At 47.6% G+C, this 23,694-nt stretch overlaps 1 protein-coding gene across 1 annotated transcript in view; it reads left to right on the top strand.

Moving 5' to 3' along the window:
• Nucleotides 1–23,694, top strand: part of CUNH10orf67 (chromosome unknown C10orf67 homolog) — a 109,131-nt gene that overhangs the window by 63,757 nt on the left and 21,680 nt on the right. Inside the window, exons 11-13 of the mRNA XM_040992619.1 lie at nucleotides 6,422–6,501; nucleotides 6,575–6,640; nucleotides 10,476–10,563. Of these exons, the coding sequence (XP_040848553.1) occupies nucleotides 6,422–6,501; nucleotides 6,575–6,640; nucleotides 10,476–10,563 (234 nt within the window). The remainder of the gene's footprint in view (nucleotides 1–6,421; nucleotides 6,502–6,574; nucleotides 6,641–10,475; nucleotides 10,564–23,694) is intronic.

Here is a 23,694-nt window from a genome sequence, read left to right as displayed (position 1 = left end):
TCCCGTGTTTTTCCCCATGTTTGGAGTTTTGAGTTCAGTGGTCCAGTGAGGGGGTCCCCCTGCCCAAGAAAATCTCACCAGAGGTGATCCCAAGCTGATTTCTGTGTGTGCCAGCCAGTGTGGGGATTGGCAACTCTGTCACCCACATCAGCCTACTCACACTGGTGAGTGCAGTCACCTGGTTGGTTCTGTCCCCAGCCACATCCCGTATGCAAACCAATGGATCCTGCAGTCCAGCCTAACTCTGCTCACCACTCACTTGGCCCTCATGCACAGCAGCACGAACTGCAGCCTAGTTGATGTGACCCTCAATAACTCCACCAGCTGTGTCCCCCAGCCCCTCCACCCCGCCATGCCCATGAGCATGTGGATCCCCTGATCATGTGGATCCCCAAGTCTGATCTTCTGGTGGTGTGCCCTGCCAGCCTGGGGTCCTGCCTGCCCACCCAGGGCCCATGCACATTTACCTGCAGATCCCCACACCCGTCTGGTGTGTCAGCTTGTACCCCCCACAGATCTTTAAAAAAATAGAGTAGGCAACTATGTTGGCACACTGATACAGTTAACACAAATTTAGCATTAACCAGGCGCAGGATGCCTGCCAGCCATTGGCTGCTTTTCTCCCAGCTGTGTAACACTTGCCTAGGTACAATGCAACCTAGGCAGTTGCCTATAGCTGATGTGTATATAATTATCTTCAAGTCCCCTTCTTATAGTCCCAACATTGGTGTCAACTCTGAGTCTGGTTCTGTCGATTGCTTTGTCTCCTTGGGCCTTGGTCTGTCTCTCTTCTTAAGTTACACAGAGAATGGTAGAGATGGGAGTAAATTTTATCCACAACTTGAAGTGGCATGCTCTTTTTGTATGAAACTGTGTTTGGGATATATCAGATCAATCGAACAACAGTGTCCAGAGCCCACCCCAATAATAATATATATAATGATTTCAAATTTAGCCACCTTAATAGCTATTGAGAATGACTCTTCTTTATTTATTTATTTTTATTGGAAAGGCAGCTTTATGGAGAGAAGGAAAGAAAGAAAAATCTTCCATCGGCTGGTTCACGCCCCAGGTGGCTGCAATGGCCAGAGTTGAGCTGACCTGAGGCCAGGAGCCAGGAAGTTTTTCTGGGTCCCTCATGCAGGTGCGGGGTCCCAAGGCTTTGGATCATCCTCTACCACTTTTCCCAGGCCACAAGCAGGGAGCTGGATGGCAAATAAATTATCTGGGACATGAACTGGTGCACGTATGGGATCCTAGCACTTGCAAGGGGAGAATCAGCCAATTGAGCCACTGCAACAGGCCCTTTTTTCTTTAACTTAAAGAAATTATAGCTGTAGCTACCCATGAGAGAGAGAGAGAAAGAGAGAGACAAAGTGTGTATAGCCGTTGATTCACAATCAGTCTGTTGTCATCTCTATCATATTTAAATTTACATTTCACTGCTGAGGAGGTTAAAGTACCTTCCTATTCTTACGACCATTCATTTTCAGCTCTTATCATTCAGCAGTCAACAGTGTTGGGCACCTGTCAATGAGGTGACCGCCTAAAACCCAGCATGCGTGTATATACCAGGGAGAGCAGGACATCAGCAGCTGACAAAACAGAAGGACAGCGGAGTGTGGTCAGAGCCAGGACCGAGGGACATGGTGGTAGCCAGGTTGACCGTTCAGCTTAGGCCAGAGAGCAAACACTCCAGGCGTAGATGTGGTGCTTGCTTCTTTTTAATCAAAAGCGGTCCTATCTCCATCACTGTGTTCGCATTGTGTTCTGGAGTGATTAGGGAACTATTTGCTCTACAGAAGATAGGTTTGAGCCAGCACCATGGTTTATTATGTTTATTATTATTATTCCATAGTTGATCATTAAAGGGAAATCAGGCACAGGGAACCCTCAGAGCGAACACCAATTTTGAAGGTACATGGATGTAAACAAAATTATTTTAGAAACTTCTAGTGCCCCAATGCAACTTTGAGTATAGAGAAATAAAGATAAATGTCTTTCTATGTGGAAATATTTTATTTTACTCATGTACTTTCCTAATTTTCTCAGAATTAATACTAGTTACTTTAAAAAAAAATTTCAGGTCATTGTCTTCCCATTTTGTACTGACAAAGTGTGGTTGCCGTGGTTTACTGCTGGTCAAGGGGCTGTGGCCTCACTCTGTACCCCATGCTCCATGGGCTGTGAGGCAGCTCAGGGGTGCCGTGTCATGTCCTTCCTTTGTTGGAGAGCAGATAGGTAGAAGGAGTCCCCCCGAAAGCATCCCCCTGGTAGCATTTTCATGACCCCCAACTTTTTTCCTTTTTGAGGCCAAGGAAGGCTAATAGTAGCAGGTTGTGTTGTCATTGTTGCCTAAGTTAGTTTGGTTAAAATGTTTATGCCTTTGGCTTTTCTTTTTTCCTTTGTTGGCAGAATTTCTGTCCCAAGGGCCTTGAGGACGTGAGTCACTGTGCCTGTGGTGGTAGGACACAGCTTCTCCTGGGAAGTGGGGGGACATTCGTTTGGGTGATTCTAGGACCATATAAGTGCTCTGCAGGAGCAGCGGCTCTGGGTCCAGGTTCAAGGTACACCTCTCAGCCAGAGGCACACCAGAAGTACAAGACCAGCTTCCATCCCTGGCCTGCCACTTCTTCATCAGCAGATTTCCTGAGTAGCCCAAGCTGCTCTTTCAGCTCCCACTCCTATCCTAATGGCTTCCACATTCTATGCCCAGGATCAGCCCCGTACCCAAATTCCAGGTCCTGGTATCAGTATCCCATTGTAGTTTTCATTCAAACACGACACAGGTGCTCAGCACGTGCCCCTCTCCACTGCCAAAAAACAAACAAGTAAACAAAGAAGTCTGCAAAGTATTTAAGAGAAACTCCTGCTGAGGGTGACTGGAAAGAGTTGTCAGTCTCATACATTGGGTGCATTGCACTCTGGTGGGGTGCACACAGGTCCTGTTTAGCTTTCTGCAGCAAAGCCGAGCAATCCTCCACATGTCCTTCTTCAGACTGGCCAGTGACCTCTTCTCAGGATGCTGGCAACCAACAATGTTCAAAGGAAATTCATCTGCAACCTGGGAGTTATCTGCACTTGATTGACCTGAGGTGCACCTGCTGGGGCCAGTGTGACTATACCGTGTAACTCTGAACTTCTCGGCAGGAAATGTAGACATTCTCACCAGAATTTGGAACACATCACAAGAAGCACCAAAACTCTGTGGACTTCCATCTCCTGGTCCTCTCCCACCCTGAATTAACTTTGTCTGAATCCTTTTGTGTTGACAGTGCACGAAGGAATGGCAAGTGAATTGATCAAGCTCTTTCTCATTAAAAAAAAAAGTCAAACCAATTAAATCACCCCAATTCTTACATCTTATTTTTGCCTTTACAAGTGGTATCATTCTCTCTCCAGTAGCTCAAATGAGAAATTGTAGGTGCTATGTTTCCACTAAGTCTCCTTGCCTCATCTCACCTATAATGTCTTTCAATTATCTTCCCTCAGTCTCAATGCTGTATTGCCTTTTTTGTTTGTTTGTTTTATCTCCAGGACTCACACCCATTCCTGGCACATAGCAGACATTTAGCAAATATTTAGGGAGTGAAAGAACATGTACTGAGACCAACAAAGCACCCAGTTCTGCAGAAAACAATTATCTCGGGGAATACAGGTGAGAACCAGAAAATCCTTTAATAGGAAGAATATCTGGGGAGACATTCAAGAGAATAATATTTTGTCTTGATCAGGACAGCCAGATACAAAAGAGGATTGTTTTGAGCAAGAAGAACAATGCCGGGCAACTTATAAGTAGCAAGATTTCAAATAAATCAATCGATCAAAGGCAAAGAGCAGGCTGAGTCAAAGTTGGCACAGCTGAAGGGCCATTTCATCATTAGGAAGATAAAGTAGAAACTTTCTGAGAGTAGCATTTTTTAAAAGAGAAACAAGCAGAGTTAACATGTGGAGGATGCTGTCGAGAGGTGGGATGCCTTTCTGAAGACTACACACGAGAAACATGGAGGTGATACATTGAGAAAGAAAAGTGTCCCCCTAGTTCGTGTCTTCCTCCAATTCTCTTACAGGTAACATCAGCTGATGCCAGAAAACAAAAGCAGAATTGGAAAAAAAAAAAAAGTCCAAACCCTGTCTGACGCCCAATTAAGGTCTCAGTTGTGTAACAAAGACTAAAAACTCAAAAAGTTTGCCATGTGGAGTTGGCGTTGTGGCATGAGGGTTAAGCTGCTGCCTGTGATGCTGGCATACGGATGTCAATTCAAGTCCAGGCTGCTCCACTTCTGACCTAGCTCCCTGCTGGTGCATCTGGGAAAACTGTAGAAGGTGGCCCAAGCTCTTAGGCTTCTGCCGCCGTGTGGGAAACCTGGATGAATTTCCTAGCCTCTGGCTTTGGCCTAGCTCAGTCCTTGCTGTGGCGGCCATCTCGGGAATGAATCAGCAGATAAAAGATCCCTCTCTTTTTCTGTTTCTCCCTCCATCTCTGTAACTCTGACTTTCAGATAAATACATGATTTTTTTTTTTTTCAAAGAGGCTTATCATTTGCAATAGCCTGGTGAAAACCCTGGAAATTCTAACCAAACATGGAAGGACCTGATTCAGGATAATAGGGAGATAGGGACTTAAGAAAGAATGGGAACTCAAGAGCCATCCGAAGAGGAACAGGGAGGGGGCTAAGCACTTGTTCTAGAATGATTGGACATATAGCTGGTATGGAACTGTCAGAATTCTGTCTTCAGATCCAGCGTGGAAATTAGTGACTACAGCTTGGGAGGGACTCTGTATCCAATTCATTGATGAAACAAATGAAGGTCTCTTGTAGGAGCAGAGAGATGGAGAGAGTGAAGTGTGTTGAAGAAAAAAAAAGAGTGAATGTCCTTACGTGGGAGCTACTAAACCAAGGCAAGGGCTTCTAGATCTTAAAGTTGTAATACAGGCAACCAACATAAGAGCTAACCAGCCCCAAATAAAGCCTTGAGTCTATGCAGGAGACAGTGGTACTAGAGGGTAATGTACAGGCTCTAAGTTCATCTTTTGCACGAAAGTCCATGTTTTATTAGCTGTTATTTATGTATCATGACAGCCAGAGAAAAACTAGGTGTGTGTGTTGGGGCAGGGGGTGAAAAGAAAGTTCGCTTCTATCATGTGAGAGTTTTATGTTCAGGTATGGTATAAGGTATTTCCAAAACCTATGCCAGGGCAGATTCAGGTGGGACGGCTTCATCCGCTATCAGGAAGTGCGTGGGTTCATATCCTGGTCCCTGATTCTAGTATCCTGCTTGCTTGCACCCTGGGAGGCTCAAGGACTTGGGTCCCAGCCACCTGTGTGGGAGGCCTGGATGAAGTCCTAGGCTTCCGTTCAGCCTGGCCGCAGCCCCAGCTGCTGAGGACATCTGGGGAGTGAACCAGAAATTGCATGATCTCTCTGTGTGTCTGTTTCATTCTCTTCTTTTTAAAATAAAATAATGAACAGGAAACAAAATCATTTTCAATGGACTGCCATGTCCAATCAGAATGCAGTGTACAAACACTGTCTTGTGTACTAGACCCGAGGGTCTTCACGTTTTAAGTTTCAGTTTCTTTTCTACAAGCTGTGATAAAGTCACATCTTTGTGCATTCATTCGAAATGTTATATTGATCTTGATTAATTGTCTTACCAGTCTAGAAGTATAACACCTGTTTCACAAGAAGAAAGGAAGGTGAAACTGTCGTGGACAAAGGTATAAATCCTGACTAGTTTGGCCATAATTATCTACCTAGATAGTGTTTATATTGATGTTAGCTACTCTTAGAAAGCAACACTGACTTTGAAAGCTACACTGAGGCCAGCTTGGGCCGAAACAGAACCCAATTGCTTCTTTGTTATTATCCCATTGCCCATCCCACCCAATCCCAAAGAAGTCTCTCTCATGCTTGACAGGCCCTCATCTCCACTGTTAGAGCCCCATCCCTTTTGCAAAAAGCATTGTCCTGTAAGCGGCCCTGGGGAAGGACCTCAGGCTCCAGGTGATTGTTTTGGTCAGGTCCTTTCTTGACACCTGTATTGATAGAAATTGAAAATAGAGCCAGAGGGGTTCCTACCTATTGACTTAATGAGAGAGAGAAAGAACTGGAGCCACATTAAAGGCTGGCAAGGGTAAAGTTGGCCTGCTCCCCAATTGGGCTAAAGCTGCCTGCCATCCTTGACCTCATCCTTACCAGGACAGCGAGCAGGGCTATCTCCAGTTCATCCCAGTTCTAGGAATTCACGGATACAGGGAATTCAACCATTCTCCCCAAGTCCCAGATTAATGGCAGGAAGAGGGCAGGTGCTAGTCCTCAGCTAGAAACTTTGGGGTCTCAGGGACAAAGTGAAGGATGGGAGGTGAGGGTGTTGTTCACAAAATTGAGTTTGCAATATTTTCCTTGTTATTGGGAAGGATGACGAGAGAAAAATGCTGTATATGCAGATAGAGACCCTGCAGGCGACGCTGGAGTCAGAGACCAAGAAGTTAGAAAGGTGAGGGTGCAGGGACGCGGGGCACCATGTGGGCAGCGGGGTTGGCATGAAATCACCTGTCAGTCTATTACAGATACAAGAAGGAGGCAGAGCAGATCAACAAAAACTGGGAGAAGAAGTTCTTCATCCTCAGGAACAGGTACCGTTGCTTCTTTGATCCCGTTCCCTCTGTAAAGACAGGACTGATGGTCCCTCAGGGAAGTGTGGGGCGGGAGGGGCTGCACTTTTTGCCACATGTGAATCAACTTGAAAGTCCCTCAGCTACTTTGAAGAGAAATGTGTAACACTTGGCTGCCCGTACAAGACAGCTTTCCCCATACGGATATTCCATGTACACTTTAATAGCAACACGATCCATTTCTGTGAGTTAAATTTTATCCAAGTAAGTTATTTTGAATGCTTTTCCAGTGCAAACAATACTGCATTGTAAATACACTGTTGCTATTCATGCTTTTTTATTTTATTTTTAAAAAAGATTTATTTATTTATTGGAAAGTCAGATATACAGAGAGGAGGAGAGACAGAGAGGAAGATCTTCCATCCGAGGATTCACTCCCCAAGTGAGCGCAACAGCCGATACTATGCCGATCCAAAGCCAGGAACTTTTTCCAGGTCTCCCACACGGGTGCAGGGTCCCAAAGGCTTTGGGCCGTCCTCGACTGCTGCTTGGCCTGCTGCATTAACAGGGAGCTGGAGAGCATGAGAGCAATCGGTGTTCATGCTGGTGCTCTGATTAGGGATGCTTGGTCACAGCAGCCCGCCTGCCGTGCCACACCGCTGACCCCACTGCTGTTCTGACAAGATGCGGCGGTGGTGTGTGAGCGGCCCAAAGAAATACAGTGTTGGGGGGGTTGTTTGTTTGTTTGCTTGCTTTTGTTTTTAAGCCAGATTTTAAAAAACTATTTATTTTTATTGGAAAGTCAGATATACAGAGAGGAGAGACGGAGAGGAAGATCTTCTGTCCGCTGAGTCATTCCCCAAGTGATCACAATGACCAGAGCTGAGCTGATCCAAAGCCAGGAGCCAGGAGCTTCCTCCAGGTCTCCCATGCAGGTGCAGGGACCCACGGCTTCGGGTTGTCCTCAGCTGCTTTCCCAGGCCACAAGCAGGGAGCTGGATGGGAAGCAGGGCTGCTGTGGTTAGAACTGGCGCCCATATGGGATCCCAGCATGTGCAAGGCGAGGACTGTAGCTGATAGGCTACTGCACTGGGCCTGTAAGTCAGATTTTTTTAAAAGATTTATTTTTATTGGAAAGCTGGATATGCAGAGAGGAGGAGAGACAGAGAGAAAGATCTTCCATCCAGTGGTTTACTCCCCAAGTGGCCACAACGGCTGGAGCTGAGCCAATCCGAAGCCAGGAGCCAGGAACTTCTTCCGGGTCTCCCACACGGGTGCAGGGTCCCAAGGCTTTGGGCCATCCTCGACTGCTTTCCCAGGCCACAAGCGGGGAGCTGGAAGGGAAGTGGGGCTGCCGGGATTAGAACCCGCACGCATTTGGGGTCCCAGTGTGTTCAAGGTGAGGACTTTAGCCACTAGGCTATCGCGCCGGGCCCCTCTCTTATAATTTTAAAAGATAAGAATCCACATGCTATCTAGGTTATTACATTATTTCTGGTGATAGCATAAGACATGGCAAGCCACACCCCATCCTTCCAGGAATCGGCATGTTCTGTCCATGCTTATGAATGAGGTTGAGTTACTCTTTTTTTCTTTCTCATGCTTGTTCTCTGTTGCTGACAGCAGCAAGGTCGTGCTGCTCCCTCAACACTGTTAGCTGTGAGGTTATCCCTCTTTGCTCCTGGAGAAATAGGAAGGATAAGAATTATCCATTGCTAGATGGTTTGCTAAACTGACTTTTAAGTTAGCTGGGCTGCATTGCTTGGTGACAAGCATATCTTAAATAATGATTATTTTTCTTCTCAGGATTTAAAGACTATGAAAGCTTTCTATGTCTTCTTGATTCTGTTTCCTCCCTTTTTAATAAAAATTTAATAAGGATTTCTTTTAAAAATTATTTTAAAGAGAGAGAGAGAGAGACTTCCAACTACTGGTTCATTCCCCAAATTGTCACAACAGCTGGGGCTGGGCCAGGTCAGTGGCAGGAACCTGACCCTTGAGCAGTCATGCCAGTCTCCCATCCGAAGTGCCTTCACCAGATCCCAGGATGTCCTGCCACGGCCCCAGCCCAAGCCCAGAGTCTCATCCGAGGGTCCTTAGCTTAGAACACATCCCCCCCACTCCCGGCTATACCACCTAGAACGGACCTGCATGAGGCTGCAGGAGGACTCCCAGAAAGGGGGCAGGGATGCAGGTGTGAGATTGGCACAGAGGGATCATGGGTGTTACGGCTGCTTTTGTCTGGAAGGGGGCGAAAAGGAGGGGAAGAAGGCATCACCTGCTGTGGCAGCTTTTCAACCTTGAGATCCCATCAGGCGCCAAGCCCCAGGAATGAGTCTGTGTGTGACATGGGCTCTGCTACCCTGAGCCAGAAGAACTGCTTGGCTTAGTTCTTTCTCATCCCCGAAAGACAGCTCCTGCTTGCAGTGGAGTCTTCCTGTCCAGCCTTTTGCTGCCTGTCTCTTTCTCTCACTCGTGTTCCCCTCCCTGTCCTTTACAGTTCCAACTAGCAGAATTTTTTGTTGCTGTTCATACTACATTGTGCAAACCCTGTGAGTCTCTTGCCTGTGTCATGGTTAGAGGCAAAGAGAGAAAGAGAGATCTCACATCCACTGGCTCATTCCCCAGATGCCTTTAACTTCATCCGTTGGACGCTGGGCCAGGCTGAAGCCAGGAACTGGGAACTCCCTCCAGGTCTCCCATGTGCATTGGAGGGACCCAAATTCTTGAGCCAACACCTGCTGCCTCCCTGAGTATGCACCAGGAGGAAGCTGGAGTCTTAAGCAGAACTGGGACCCTAACCTGGGAACTCTGACCTGGGCTGCACACGTTCTAGGCAGCATTTTGGCCACTGCGCCAAGCAGCACCTGCTTCTTCTGTGCCCTGTGATAGCATCTTTGAATTCCTTACTTCCTGGCAGAGCATGAGGCACCATGTGATACCTTCCTGACTTTAGATGCAGACAGCCGTTTCTGAAGGATGTTCTGCTTCCTCCCAGTGGGAGGTGTGTCTAAGCCATCATCTGGCCCTCAGAGGGGTCATCACCATTGCTTCTGGGCCTCTTCAGAAAAACAAGAGGAGAGAGAGACAGTGAAAGCGAGCTAGCTGACTCCCTAAATGGCCGTAATGTCGGGGACCAGGCACAAGCCAGGAATCAGAAGCTAAATCCAGGTCTACCACATGGGTGACAGGGGTACAGTGACTCGTGTCATCTGTTGCTTTCCCCCAACATATCAGCAGGGAGATGGATCAGAAGTGGATCAGCCAGGACTCATGACACAGTGGCAGTCCCTCATGTGGCTCTTTAGAAAATATATTTTCCATGATACAGTTTTGTAGGTATAGGGGACCCTCCCTCCCCCATCCTTCTCTCCCAGTAGTCCCCTCCCGCCATTGTCCTCCAAATGATCATAGGAGTAACCGCTTAAAAATTTTAAAAAATTATCTGTTATTATTGTTTTATAATACAGTTCCATAGGCTCTGGGATTTCCCGTCCTCCCCCTCAAGCTCCCCACCACAATTGATTTTCCCCTCTAGTATTAACAATGGGTGGTTCTTCATAAAAGTCGTAAGCTCATCATGTTGTTATTGGAGTGTTTCCTGACATTGCAGGCATGGACAGTGTCAGAGAGTCCAGCATCCTATTTTTAGGATATTTTCAACTGTTTCACTGGGAGTTCATCTTTGGTCTGGATGCAGAGAGATGCTCTGCTCTAGGTCTCCACGTCTGAACACATCAGTCTCTGCTACACTTGTATTATCTCTTACAGTTCTTAACCACACCCACGCAGAACACTGGTTTGCTTTGCGCCGTGGCCACGCTGCATTCTCACGCCCCTGCCTCTCTGATTGCAGCTATCACATGCTCAAGGACGAGATGTTCATGAGACACACGCTGTTCCGTCAGTTTGCGGTGCTGACTGACACGTCCTTCAATTACATCGTGAGTACCTGTCACGTTTCCGACTTTCTCTCTCTCTCACTTCCGGACGCGTCCTTGTGTTCTGCTTGTGGAGTCCCTGTGGTCGCAGGCTCTTGAGCTGCACCACAAGGGCGTAAGAGTGTACCAGCAGAGTGCATCTGCCCCAAGAGCTCAGCCCGCCGTGAGGCAGAGGGGTGGGGACACACAGGGAGGATGCTGTGTGGGTGGTTAAGGCCAAGGTCAGCACCGGGGGATTCATCCTGAGACCACCAGCCCTCAGCCTACACCTCCGTGGTCACAGATGGAACCTGGACAGATAGCGAGCACATCTGAGTGTCCAGCTGCCTCCTGGATGAGGAGGAAGGTCCTACTACAGGCCACTCTTTTTCACAGTCAAGGCCATCCGTAATAAAGCCAATCTCATCCGTGTCTTCGTTCAAGAGTTCAGATTGCTAGGGTAAACGATGCTCAGAGTACAATCCCATTTAGCAGATTTCAGCAAGTAAATCAGCATGCGTCAAACTCTGCCAAGCATCTGCTGTGATGTCACATGCTCTTAGGACAAGTCATGTGTGGGTGGGGGGAGGTGGGCAGGGGGTGGCACAGAGCACAAGAAACAGAAAACACAGTTTTATGGGGCCCACCATGGTGCTCTAGCAGCTGGAGTCTTCGCCTTGCATATATGGGTGCCAATTCTGGTCCCAGCGGCCCTGCTTCCCATCCAGTTCCCTGCTTGTGGCCTGGGAGGGCAATCGAGGACGGCCCAGGGACTTGGGACCCTGCACCTGTGTGGGATACCCGGAGGAAGTTCCTGGCTCCTGGCTTTGGATCTTTGGGTTGGCTCAGCACTGGCCATTGTGGCCACATGGGGAATGAGTCATCAGACGGAGGATCTTCCTCTCTGTCTCTGCTCCTCTCTGTATATCTGACTTTCCAATAAAAATAAAATAAATCTTCAAAAAAGAAAACCACGATTTTATTTTGTTATTGCTTCGAGAGGTTCACAGTCATTTAAAAGAATCTTGAAAGTTTTTCAGGGTTTATCTCTTTAAGGCTGTTTTCTAAATTTAAGTTTCTGAAGGAAACCAAAGAACTTGAGTCTAGTGACAGAATAACATACAAGCATTTCTTGTTTTTAGCTACCTTCCCACACTGGCTTTTGCCTTGCTAACACTCCCTCACAGTGTTCTAAAGGGGTCTGCACAGACAGGAATCTATTTTAGCTCATTTCAGCTATTTAACCAGCTTGACCGATACATATGGGGGAACACAGGTTGAACGCTTTTCTGTCTCAAAACAGGTGTTCTGCTGCCGTATGGTCATGCTTTCTGGTCCAAATCTGAAGTGTTGAGGATTGTGTCACTGCTGTTCTACATCTCAAAAAATATGCCAGCATAGGCCCATCAGTAGATGCAGTCCTTTTCCTTTTTTAAAAAAATTCTTCATTCATTTTCTTTTTTTTTTTAAAGATTTATTTTTATTATTTTTTCATTGGAAAGGCGGATATACAGAGAGGAGAGACAGAGAGGAAGATCTTCCATCCGATGATTCACTCCCCAAGTGAGCGCAACAGCCAATGCTATGCCGATTCGAAGCCAGGAGCCTCTGCCGGGTCTCCCACGCGGGTGCAGGGTCCCAAAGCTTTGGGCTGTCCTCGACTGCTTTCCCAGGCCACAGGCAGGGAGCTGGAAGGGAAGCGGGGCTGCCGGGATTAGAACCGGTGCCCATATGGGATCCCGGGTGTGCAAGGCGAGGACCTTTAACCACTTGCGCCACTGCGCCGGGCCCTCTTCATTCATTTTCATTTGAAAATAAAAATGAGAGGGAGAGAGAAAAAGGGAGAGGCATGCTGTTTCTCTCCTATGAGGTCTATAGTATTTATGGTAAGATACACAGATAATATGTGTGGTTGTTGGCAGAGCTGTGGCCTAACTGTAGGTATGCAACACTTCCAGTGTCCCCTGAAAGCTCTGTCGGGTCCCTTTCTGTAAGAAAGCGGTGGCCTCCATTGTGTGGGATGGCCAGGCATCTTTTACACAACTCAGTGCAGTTAGAACTGAGCCGTGCTGCTGTGGGTACCCATTGCAGTTGCCCATGTTGCATTGCAGAGTCATGCTTATGATGTGACTAGAACAAAAGTTGGGTGTCCATTACCCCCTTGTTAGACCTACCTGGATTGTTTCTGATAGGGGACTACTGTAGACAGCTTCATTCAATCATTTGAGAAAATGTAGCTTTTCATCTCTAGGGTGGAAGTGGAGTGGCTGGGACCCATGTGTGTATGGAAGTTCCATAAGAAGCAGCCCTAATTGCAAGGAGACCGTATCCACTGAGCCTCCCATCAGCAGTGCAGAGCCGTCCAGTAGCCCCATGCCCCTACTGGCATCAGTGTTTTTCCTCCTTTCAGCCATCCTATTGCTGCTCACTTTTCATTTTCCTGGTGGTTAATAACAGTGTACAACCTCTCATGGGCCCATTGGCCCTTCTTACCTCTGCTTTTAGCTCGGCTTGGGTTCCAGACTCCATTTAAAAGTTGTGCTGAATTATACGTGATGGAAGATTCACCCTCTTCATCACTTCCTGGTATACATCACGGGTACTAAGCAGACTCAGTGCTGTGTGGCCTCCAGAGCACCTCACCTGGCAAAGGTGAAATGTCCCACTCATCCAATACCTGCTGGCTCTCTCACCCCTGCATTGTCCAGAGCTCGTGGATGAGCTACAGGACTTCTGTCACGTTGTCTGGAATTAAACCAAATGGTGCTACTTGGTTATCTATATTCTGGATGCAAGTCCTCTGTGTCACAAACACGAATCACAGAGACTGGTTTTTTTTTTTTTTCCCTCCATCTAGAGACAATCTTGGTCTGAATGGAGACCCACATGGCTCTGTCTGGAGAGGCAGTCCATCTTTTCTGTGACCATGTTTGCATTTCACAACCCACACATCTTCCTCCTAATGGGATTTTGAACTTTTCCATGGAAATGTCCCTGGCTCTAGACTGGTCGACTGCACATGTCTGGATCTTCTTTCTGAACACACTGTTGTATTCTGTTGCTTTGCTTGTCAGTCCATGCCACGCTGTCTTAGTTAATATAGCTTTAGGTGAGTCTTAAGATCAGGGCTGTGAATTCCCAGACTTTACTTTCTCTCCCTCAAGGTTGTCTTGGAGGTTCCTCCACCCTTAACGTTTTTAGAATCTGCAAATCTACTTTGTACAATTTTGATTGAGATTTTATTTAATTGTGTTTCTCTGAATTCTTTTGAAATTTTCTCTCTTTCGTTTTGTTGTTTGAAAGGCAGACAGACAGATGTCTAGAGAGTGAACCATCCTCTGGCTCTCCTTTAGGCAGGAGCCTGGAACTTCATCCAGATCTCCCAAGGAGATTGCAGGAACCCTAGTCCTTGAGCCTCCTAGGGTGTGCTATTAGCAGGAAACTGGATTGGAAGCAGACAAAAGGGGACTTGAACCAAACATCTAACGTGCAAACTTTGTAAACTGTTGTGTCAGAAACCCAGCTCCAGAGAATTCTCTAGCCAGCAATTTACCATTATCTGTCTAGCCTAAATAAATAGAGGATGAGCATTTGAGTGTTGATGCTGGCAAGCATAGTTGTTCCCGCCATGGTAGCTGGGTTTCATGTGTAATATATACAGCATGGTAGGATATTTTTATACTCAACTCAGAGGGACTCTTTAAAACCCTCATTACATATCCATTGTACCTTCACGGACACACTGCTAGGTTCTGTCTAGTCTCAGACTCCAGGCAGCCTGGAACGTGCTTGGTCCCTCTGATGTGTTTCTGTTTGCACTTCCCCACTCTCTTTGCTATTCTTGTTTCATTTTGTTTCAGTGGTGACTCTGTGAGCGGAACCTGGTTGGATTTTAGTCTTTTTCATCTACCCTGACATTTATTTATGTGGAATGGGCAAACTGAAACTGGGCACTTGTCAGCAGAGGTGAGAGGAGAAACAGAAAGATCTTCCCCTACTAGTTCACTCCGCAAGTGGCAGCAATGACTGGAGTTGAGCCGATCAGGAGCCAAGAGCTTCTACCAGGTCTCTAATGTGCCCAGGGGCTTGGGTCATCTTCTGCTGCTTTCCCAGTCCGCAAGCAGGGAGCTGGATCAGAGGTGGAGCAGCTGGGACACAAACCACCAACGATATGGGATACTGGTGCTTGCAGGTGGAGAATTAGCTTATGGGGCCACAGCGCCACATCCCAATTTTGTATCTTAACGTGCAGGACAAAATGATGTTGAGTGCCTTTTTTTTTTTTAAACAATTTACAACATCATGAAGTTAATTGACATGGTATTGAGTGACCAGTATGTTAGAAAATGCAAGTTCTTAACCACATCCTGTAACTAAGTTTTATGTCTGGCTCAACTTCATCAACATATCCTCCTGTTCTTTTCTTTGTTAATTTTCAAAAAATATTTATTTATTTTTCTTGGAAAGTCAGACTTACAGAGAGAAGGAGGGACAGAAAGAAGGATCTTCCGTCTGTTGATTCACTCCCCAAGTAGCCACAATGACCAGAGCTGAGCTGATCCAAAGCCAGGAGCCCGAAGCCTCTTCCGGGTCTCTAATGCAGGTGCAGGGTCCCAAGACTTTGTGTCGTCCTCGACTGCTTTCCCAGGCCACAGGCAAGGAGCTAGATGGGAAGTGGAACAGCTGGGATATGAACTGGCACCCATATGTGATCCTGACATGTGCAAGGCAATGACTTAAGCCACTAGGTAACCTCAGCGGACCAGTCTTTGTTCATTTATTTTGTTTGAAGAACTACATTATCATGTGTGCTCTCATCATACAACAATACTTTTGGTTAATTAAGTGGTTTTGTTCTCTATTCCCTAACGACAGTGGTTCATACTTGATTTACATGTGTATTTGTCACTTCACCGACTATTTAACCTCATGACTCCCACAGTTCTTGTACTAGTTTTGAATTATTTCTTATAAACTAGGAACATGTATTTTGTTTCTCTGCTTTTCTGTGTGACATGTTCTCTCCTCTTTGCTGTGGCCTGATGTGACAAAGACCAGTTTTTTGTCTGTTAAAGAACCCGTCTCCTCCTCAGTTTGATCAATTGATCCTTATTTTAAGATTTATTTATTTGAAAGGCAGATTTTTTACAGAGAAAGAAGGACAAACAGAGAGAGAGATCTTCCAACCTGATTCACTCCCCAAATAACCACAATGTCTGGAGCCGAGCTGATCCCAAGCCTGAACACTTTCTTCCATGTTAACACATGGATACAGGATCCCAAGGACTTGAGCCATCTTTCGCTGCTTTCCCAAGCAGAGAGCTGGATTGAAAGTGAAGCAACCAGAACACAAACCAGTGACCCTCACAGGCACAGAATTGGTTGGCTATACCTTCACATAGGCCCCTGGTGCCTTATTTACTTATTTATTTTAGCCTCGCAATTCAAAGACATCATTATAACTTAAGTAAACATGCATTGTTTTATAACTTCTCTTGATTAAAACGGACCCCTCTGATCTACACACAATTGAAGACTTTTCCCCTCTTTAACTCTTTCAAATACGCCAGTGCATCTCACACTGGAGGGCCAGTTCCGGTCCCAGCGCCTCTGCTTGTGATCCGGTGTCCTGCAAATGTGCACTGAGAGAAGTAGCAGAAGTGGCTCCGACTTGGGAGACCAGATGGAGCTCCTGGCTGCTAGCTGAGACCTGATCCAGCCCTGGCCACTGTGGGCCTTCAGCGAGTAAACCAGTAAATGGGAGATCTCTCTCTGTGTCATTCTGCCTTTCAAATAAGCAGATAAAACTTTTTAAAAAATGATTATCTCATGGCAGGAGATTTTGAAATCAATGCATGGATTTTGAAAAGAATACACATTTTCCATGAATTTTTAAAGTTCCCTCCAATAGATAAACATGTTTTAATTCCATGTTTTCTCAACTTTTTTGAAGCGCTATGGTACATTCTTAGTTTCTTTTTAAGATTTATTTTTATTATTTTTTATTGGAAAGGCGGATATACAGAGAGGAGAGAAAGAGAGGAAGATCTTCCATCCGATGATTCACTCCCCAAGTGAGCGCAACAGCTGATGCTATGCCGATCTGAAGCCAGGAGCCTCTTCCGGGTCTGCCACGCGGGTGCAGGGTCCCAAAGCTTTGGGCCATCCTCGACTGCTTTCCCGGGCCACAGGCAGGGAGCTGGAAGGGAAGCGGGGCTGCCGGGATTAGAACCGGCGCCCATATGGGATCCCGGGCATGCAAGGCGAGGACCTTAACCACTTGCGCCACTGCGCCGGGCCCCCATTCTTAATTTTTTAAGATTCATTTTTTAAAAATTTATTTGAAAGGCAGCGATTGAGAGAGATTTCTTTCTCTACTAGTTTACTCCTTCGATGTCCACAACAACCAGTACTAGGCCAAGCAAAAGCCAGGAGCTTCTTCTAGGTCTCCCACGTGGGTACAGGAGCCCAAACCATTGGACCATCCTCCACTGATTTCCTAGGCACATCAGCAGGGAGCTGGATTGAATATTAATTTGAGCGGCCAGGATTTTTTAAAATAATAATTCATTTTGTTTTTGAGGATGTTTACATGGTTGAGAGGGATGCTTGGCCATGTGGGCCACCAATTAGGATGGGGAGAGGCTGGGAATGAGGGAAAGTAGATGAGACAACTGCTGCCAATCTTTTTTCCTCCTGCATCTGGGGAAAGTGGGGAGAGAAGGGGAGAGGCCCCAACCGCTCAGAACCTGGGAGTGAGGGATGGCCACCCAGTATCATCTCAGAGTCCCTGATGTGGAGCATGTTTTGAGGGTATTGCTTAAATGGTTTTGATAGTTCTGAGATACAATTGGTTTCATTGCTCCAAGGTTGATGAAATCCTTTCAATGTCTATTTGCTGACAGTCCACCTTAGAGTTTCCAGTTGCCCAATACTTGCTGTCAAAGTTTGACCAGGGGAGCTGTCCAATCCACTCTGTCCTCCATGGTACTAGACATCCTCTGCAGGCCTCAATGAACTAGTTGTCATGTCTCGTTTGAGCATCTGGGCATGCCATCCACTGCACAGATCTTAGCAACCAAGGAGGCCCAGTTCTCACACATGCACTCCAGGGTCAGACCACAGGTCCTGTGATGCTCCCCATTATTGGAGTTCTGAGTCCAGTGATCCAGTTGGGAGATCCCCAAAGAAACCTCACTACAGATGACCCCAACCTGATTCCTGTATATGCCAGCCAGTGTGGGGATTGGCTCCTTCTGTCACTCACATCAGCCTACATACACTGGTGAGTGCAGTCACCTGGTCAGTTCTGTCCCCTGCCCTATCTTACACACAAAGGGTGCTATGGCCTGGCCTAACCCTGCCCACCACACACTTAGTGCTCTGGCACACCAGCACAAGCTGCAGCCTAGTCGGAGCGACTCCCAATAACTCCCACCAGGCCTGTCCCCAGCTCTGGTTCTTGTGCATGCTGGTGTGTGGATCAGATTGGTCCAGACTATCCCACATCACTTTCAGCTTTTGTACACATGACGTTGTACTCAATGGGTATTGTTGCCTAGTTTAGCACAACCGACTGTACTATCCAGCCCACACTCATACCAGCAGGTGCCACTGCATGTCTAATTAGCCTTGTCCACAAACTTGGTTCCCATTCTCACTGATGGGAGTTGCAGCCCCTCAGAGGAGTGCTCACAATTTCCCTACTAGGCCATCTTCCTAGATCTTGCACTTTCTAGGTGATTCTGCAACCTAGCCTGTCAGGACTTGCTCCCAGTTCCAGCACCTGCTAGCTCATGCTGTGGCAAAGCCCAACCAGCCTGCACTTCCTCTGGCTCATGCATGCACTAGTGGATATGGTCACTTAGCCCAGCCTGATTCTCCCCTAAACCAGCTCATATGAAGGCCAGTGGGCTTTGTCTGTGCCTGGTCCCATACTCACCAGCGGGAGCAATGATACATCAGGGGAACCCCCACAGCTCCCCTACTGGGCTTGCCCCCTTATCCTGGGTCTTACGTGTGCTGGTGGGAGCTGAGGTCCAGACTGGCATGGCTTGCCTCATCTCAGCATTGCCAGTGGGTGCTATAACCTGGCCTGGCCAAGCCTGCCCCCAGTTCCAGCTCACGCTGATGGGTGCTACAGTATCACCCAGACCAGCCAACTCTAGACCTGGCCCTAATGTGAACTGGCTGGTGTTGCAGCCCAACCTGGCCTTTCCCGTACCCCATACTGGTTCTCAGATCTGCCAGTGGGTGTTATGAACTGGCCCAGCCTGACCTGCTCCTAGAATTGACCCACATGTATAGTACCACCGGGTACTATAACCTGGCTTGGTCTGGGCTACTCCCAGCCTTGGTTCTTGTGCTCATCTGCAGTGACTGTTTCCTGACAGAGGAGTTCCCTAAGCCCTTTTATCGTGTCACCTTCCAGTGGCACATCTTGTACACACCAGTGGATCCTTGGTCCAGACTGAATTGGTCCATCACCTATCCTTGCAGGAACAGCAGCCTTGCTTGACCAGTCCACACCCATTCTGGTTCCTAGTGTTGGGTGCTACAACCCAGCCCTGCCTGGTTCACAGCCAGACACAGCTCTCGCATGGTTTCAGCATGTACTGAGACCTAGCTCAGCCTGTCTGAAACCCACTCTGGCTCTTGCGAGCATCAGTGGGTACTGGAGTCTAGTTCAGTCTGGCACGCCCTTGACCCTGTCCACAACCATGCTGAGGGACACTGCAGTCATGTCCAGGCCAGATCACTACCACCTTTCTGGCTCTTGCACTTACCAGTAGGAACCACGATTCAGCCAGGGAATCCCCTTAGCTCTTCAACCAGGCCTGTTCTAAGCCACAAATCTTGTGTGCCAGTGGTTACTGTGATACAACTCAGCATTGCCTATCCTCAGTCTTGGCCTTTGCCATCAGATGCTGCATCCTGGACTGACATGGCCCTCCCTAAGTTTCAACTCTCACTGGCGAGTGCTGCAGCCCAGCCCTGCCCAGTCTTCTCCCAACTCTGGCTCATGCAAGCTGGTAGGTGTGATAGCCTGGCCTAGCATGACCTATACTCCAGCCTGGCTCCTACGCATGCCAGTGTGCTTTGGTTTGGCCCAGCCCCGCATGGTCTGCCACCTCTCTCACCACCACCCCTCTACCCTGAACCAACCCACACACTTGTTGACAGGTGAAGCTACATTGACAGGCCTGACTAACACCCAGACCTGAATCACATGCTTATCAGCAGGAGCTATGGCCTACCAGGGGAGTTTTCCAAGTTCTCCCACCAGGCCCACCCCTGGACCCAGCTCCTACATGTGCTGGTGTGTGCTAGGCACCCACCTGGCATGGTCTGCTTCCCAATGTTGGCCTCTATGTGTGCTGGTGGATGTTGTGGCCCACCTGCCCCACACCACATTCTTGGGTGTGCCTGCAGGTGCTGTAGCCTGGACCAACCTGGCCTGTTCCCATCCCCAGTACCCATGGGTGTCAGAGGGTTCCATGGTCATGTCTTCCTCAGCCTGTCACTACCCCCCTGCCCTCAGCTCTTGAGCAAACCAGCAGAAACTGCAGTTCCACAGAAGTGAGCCTACATGTTCCCGACAGAATCTGCCCCCATGAGTTTGGGATGGAGGGTGGAGCTGGTTGGGCTGAGCTAGGCTTCATCACCCATTGACATGTACAAGAGCTGAATGGGATGTGGGACAGCCTGGACCAGTCTGCTGCATATATTAGCAATCATAGGAACCAGGGCAGGGGGCGGGCCTGGTGGGGGTTATTGGGGGTCATTCCGGCTAGGCTATAGCTCCCTTTGATGTGCATAAGGGCCAAATGTGTGGTGGGCAGAGTTGGGCTGGGCAGCAGTACCCATTAGATTAGGGAAGAGTTGGGGCTGGAGACAGAAATGACCCAGTAATTGCAGCTACTAAGGTGTGCATAGGCTGATGTAGGTGACGGACTAAGCCGACCTTGTACTGACAAGCACACACAAGAGTCAGGTCTGGGATCACTTCAGACAAGATTTCATTGGGGATTACCCCCAACTGAACCATGGACTCAGAACTCCAAGCATGGGGATAGTTGCAGGATCTGTGGTCTGACTGTGGAGTGCATATGTCAGAATTGGACCTCCTCTGTGACTTAAACAGAGCAATGGACAGCATACCCAGATACACATGGAGGATATGGCAGTCCATTGAAGTCTACAGAGAATATCTGGTACCACAGCAGAGGAAGGAAGACAGAACAAACTGGATAACTACCCCAGCTAAGCATTGACAGTAAATATCTGGGCAAAGGGAGACTCTAAGGTGGACTATGTCAGCAAATAGACTTTGGAAGGATTTCCTCATCCTTAGATCAGCGAGACCAACAGCATTTCAAAACTATCAAAACCACTTGGGCAGAACCCTTCGAGCATGCTCCACTTTGGGGACCCACCCTGGAATGACATTGGGTGGCTGTTCCCCATCCCTGGGTACTGAAGCTGTTGAGAAGCTGGGAACAGCTCCCCCTCCCGCCCCCCATCTTACCCGTTCTCTCAGATACAGGAAGAAGAAAAAGAGAATTTGGAAACAGTGGTCTCACTCACTTTCCCCTAATCTCCCTTTCCCGCCCTGATCAGCTATGTAAACATCATCAAAAATAAAATTTATAAATAAAAAGAAATTTTTAAAATAGAATAGGCAACTATGCTGGCATACTCTTGTAGTTAACACAAACTTGGCATTTTAACCAGGCCAAAGATGCTCACCGCTGTTAGCTGCTTTTCTCCCAGCAGTGTAACACTTGGTGAGGTGCAATGCAACCTCGGCTGTTTCTTATACCTGGGGAGCAAGTAGAAATTGAACTGGCACTAGTATGGGATGCTGGCATTGTAGGTGGTGGCTTAATTCACTATGACACCATGCCAGCCCAACACTCTTTTATTATTATTGTCATTATTATTCATTAAATTTATTGATTTGAAAGACAAAGACAGGAAGATGCAGATCACCCATCAGCTAGTTCACTCCCTAAAACATCTGCAACATCCAGAAGTGGGGCTGGGCTGAAGCCAGGAACCAGGATCTCCAACCAGGTCCTCCATGTGAAGGGCAGGGAACCAAGGAATTGAGTCATCTCCACCTGTGGCTTCCAGGGTACCCATCGGCAGAAAGCAGGAATGTTGGGCAGGGCTAGGACTGCGAGCCCAGACCCTGGGATGTGGGATGTGTGCGCCACACACCTCCCTCACCCCTCTCACCCCTGCTTTTTCAGGAGATGTTGGCACAGCTTTCTCCCCGACGGAAGTGATTTGGAGGCTGAATGTTTATTTCTGACCTCCGGCATGACCTCACCAGCTCTTTATTGTTCATGCCATGTTATTCTCTGGGTCTCTTCTCCTTGGCATTTTTTTCTAAGGGAATGGCTTGCCCAGTGCGCTGCCTTTGTCAACGTCTCCCCAAGTAACTTGAGGTGTGTGAAGTTCAGTGCTTTGGGTCTCCACTGCGCAGGGATCCAAGGTGTTTCTCGTAATGACTTGGGGTCTCCAATCCAGTAATCTAAGTAAGCTCCCCGACAGCCTGGTCCACCCAGCCCAGTGCTCCCTGGACAAGAGCGCACCACATCTGAACGTGCCCTGGCCACAAAGGGTTAGGAAATGTGGCCTCCACATTGTTCTGTCTCCTTCAAGGTCCATTCTAATCTTCACTCAAATATTTATTTGAACTGTTATCGCATAGTTAGCACCCTTTTCTTATTTTACAAGGATATTTCTGTCCTACGCTCTTTCTCAGCCTGTTCTTTCATCTCCAGTGAACAGTTTCCCATCCAGAAGCTCACTTCTGTGTCTAGTTTGAGATTATTATTTGCTTCTTATGTGTGTGTGTTTGTGTGGCGGTGGTGATTTTTAAACACTTAAAAAATTCCTTTTCGATAAACTAAATAGCAGGAAGATGACATTAAGTATAAACGCACAATTTAAAGAGCGATAATTACATGGTTATTTGCAACTCGTGACCAAGCTGTCCGAGCTGGCTCACTGCATCGCTCTGCATGCCCTCTGGAGAGGAACATTGTCCTGTTTTTTGCTTTATTTTTTTTTTCTTTACGTTGTTTCTTGCACATATATCCCTATGCAGTATGTTGTTGAGCTTTACCTATGTTTTGAACTTCCCGTAAGTCAAAGAATATAAATGAGGGAATGGGTACTGGGGAAGCCCACCCATCGCAGAGTGGTGTGCCTAGATTGGAGTCCCAATTCCAGTTTCCCTGCAGAGAGAAGGCAGTGCAGCCCTGCCTGTTGCAGAATGTGGGCATGAGCCAGTGGACAGGAGACGACTCTCTGTCCACCCTTCTATGTCTCTCTAGGTTCTGTGCCTTTCAAATCCACACATCAATAAGATTGACTTTCCCCACCACAAAGAACAGAAATGGAAAAGCGTGTACATCACTTTTGTGATCGGCCCCATCTTCTCAACAGTGCGTGCTCAATTTCTCCAAGCTGACACTCTTGCCTGGGATCAGCCAGTTCAGTCTCACACTGGGTGGATATGGCAACCCATGTCTGTCTTTTCTGCCACTCCAGGACATTTGGGTGGGTTCTCAACCCTCCGGCTGTTAGCAAAGACACTGCTGTCAGTATCAAGCAGTTTCCCCCAACCCTCACAGGAGGGGAACCCTCACACACAGGCACTCTGCCCAGCCCCTGTGGCTGGAGGGGTTTCTGAGCTGCTCACTGAGTACTGGTTTGTTCAACTCTATGGCCCAGCTGCTGTAGTTAGAGCAACCACACCACTCTGAGTACATGGGAGGTAATGCCATTCACCTCTCGGTCACTGAGACATGAGCAACTCCACGCACGCCAGGGAGCCTCAGAATAGTTTCCCATCTGCTAAGGCAAAGGCCTCCTGCCCTATTCTGAAGAGCAGCACAGCTTTCCTGGATCTTTTCTCTTCCAGGGTAAGTTTAGAACCAGGTGGTCAGTATTCACTGCAAAGCCAAGGCAAGCCCATTTCATCAGACTCACGTTAAATCTGCAGCTGGATGTGGGCACAGGCAGCCTCCTTGTGCGCTGAGTCTTCCTGTAGGCATTGTTTCAGTAGTGTTTTATGTTTCTAGCGTGAATGTCTTTGATAAGAGTTTTGTTTTTACATTTAATCCTAAGGATCTTGTACAA

Source organism: Ochotona curzoniae, unplaced genomic scaffold (assembly GCF_017591425.1).
Source record: "Ochotona curzoniae isolate NIBS_2020 unplaced genomic scaffold, NIBS_Ocur_1.0 contig_78, whole genome shotgun sequence".
Lineage (NCBI taxonomy): Eukaryota > Metazoa > Chordata > Mammalia > Lagomorpha > Ochotonidae > Ochotona > Ochotona curzoniae.
The sequence above is the reverse complement of the archived record's forward strand: the minus strand, read 5'-3'. Positions and strand labels throughout refer to the sequence as shown.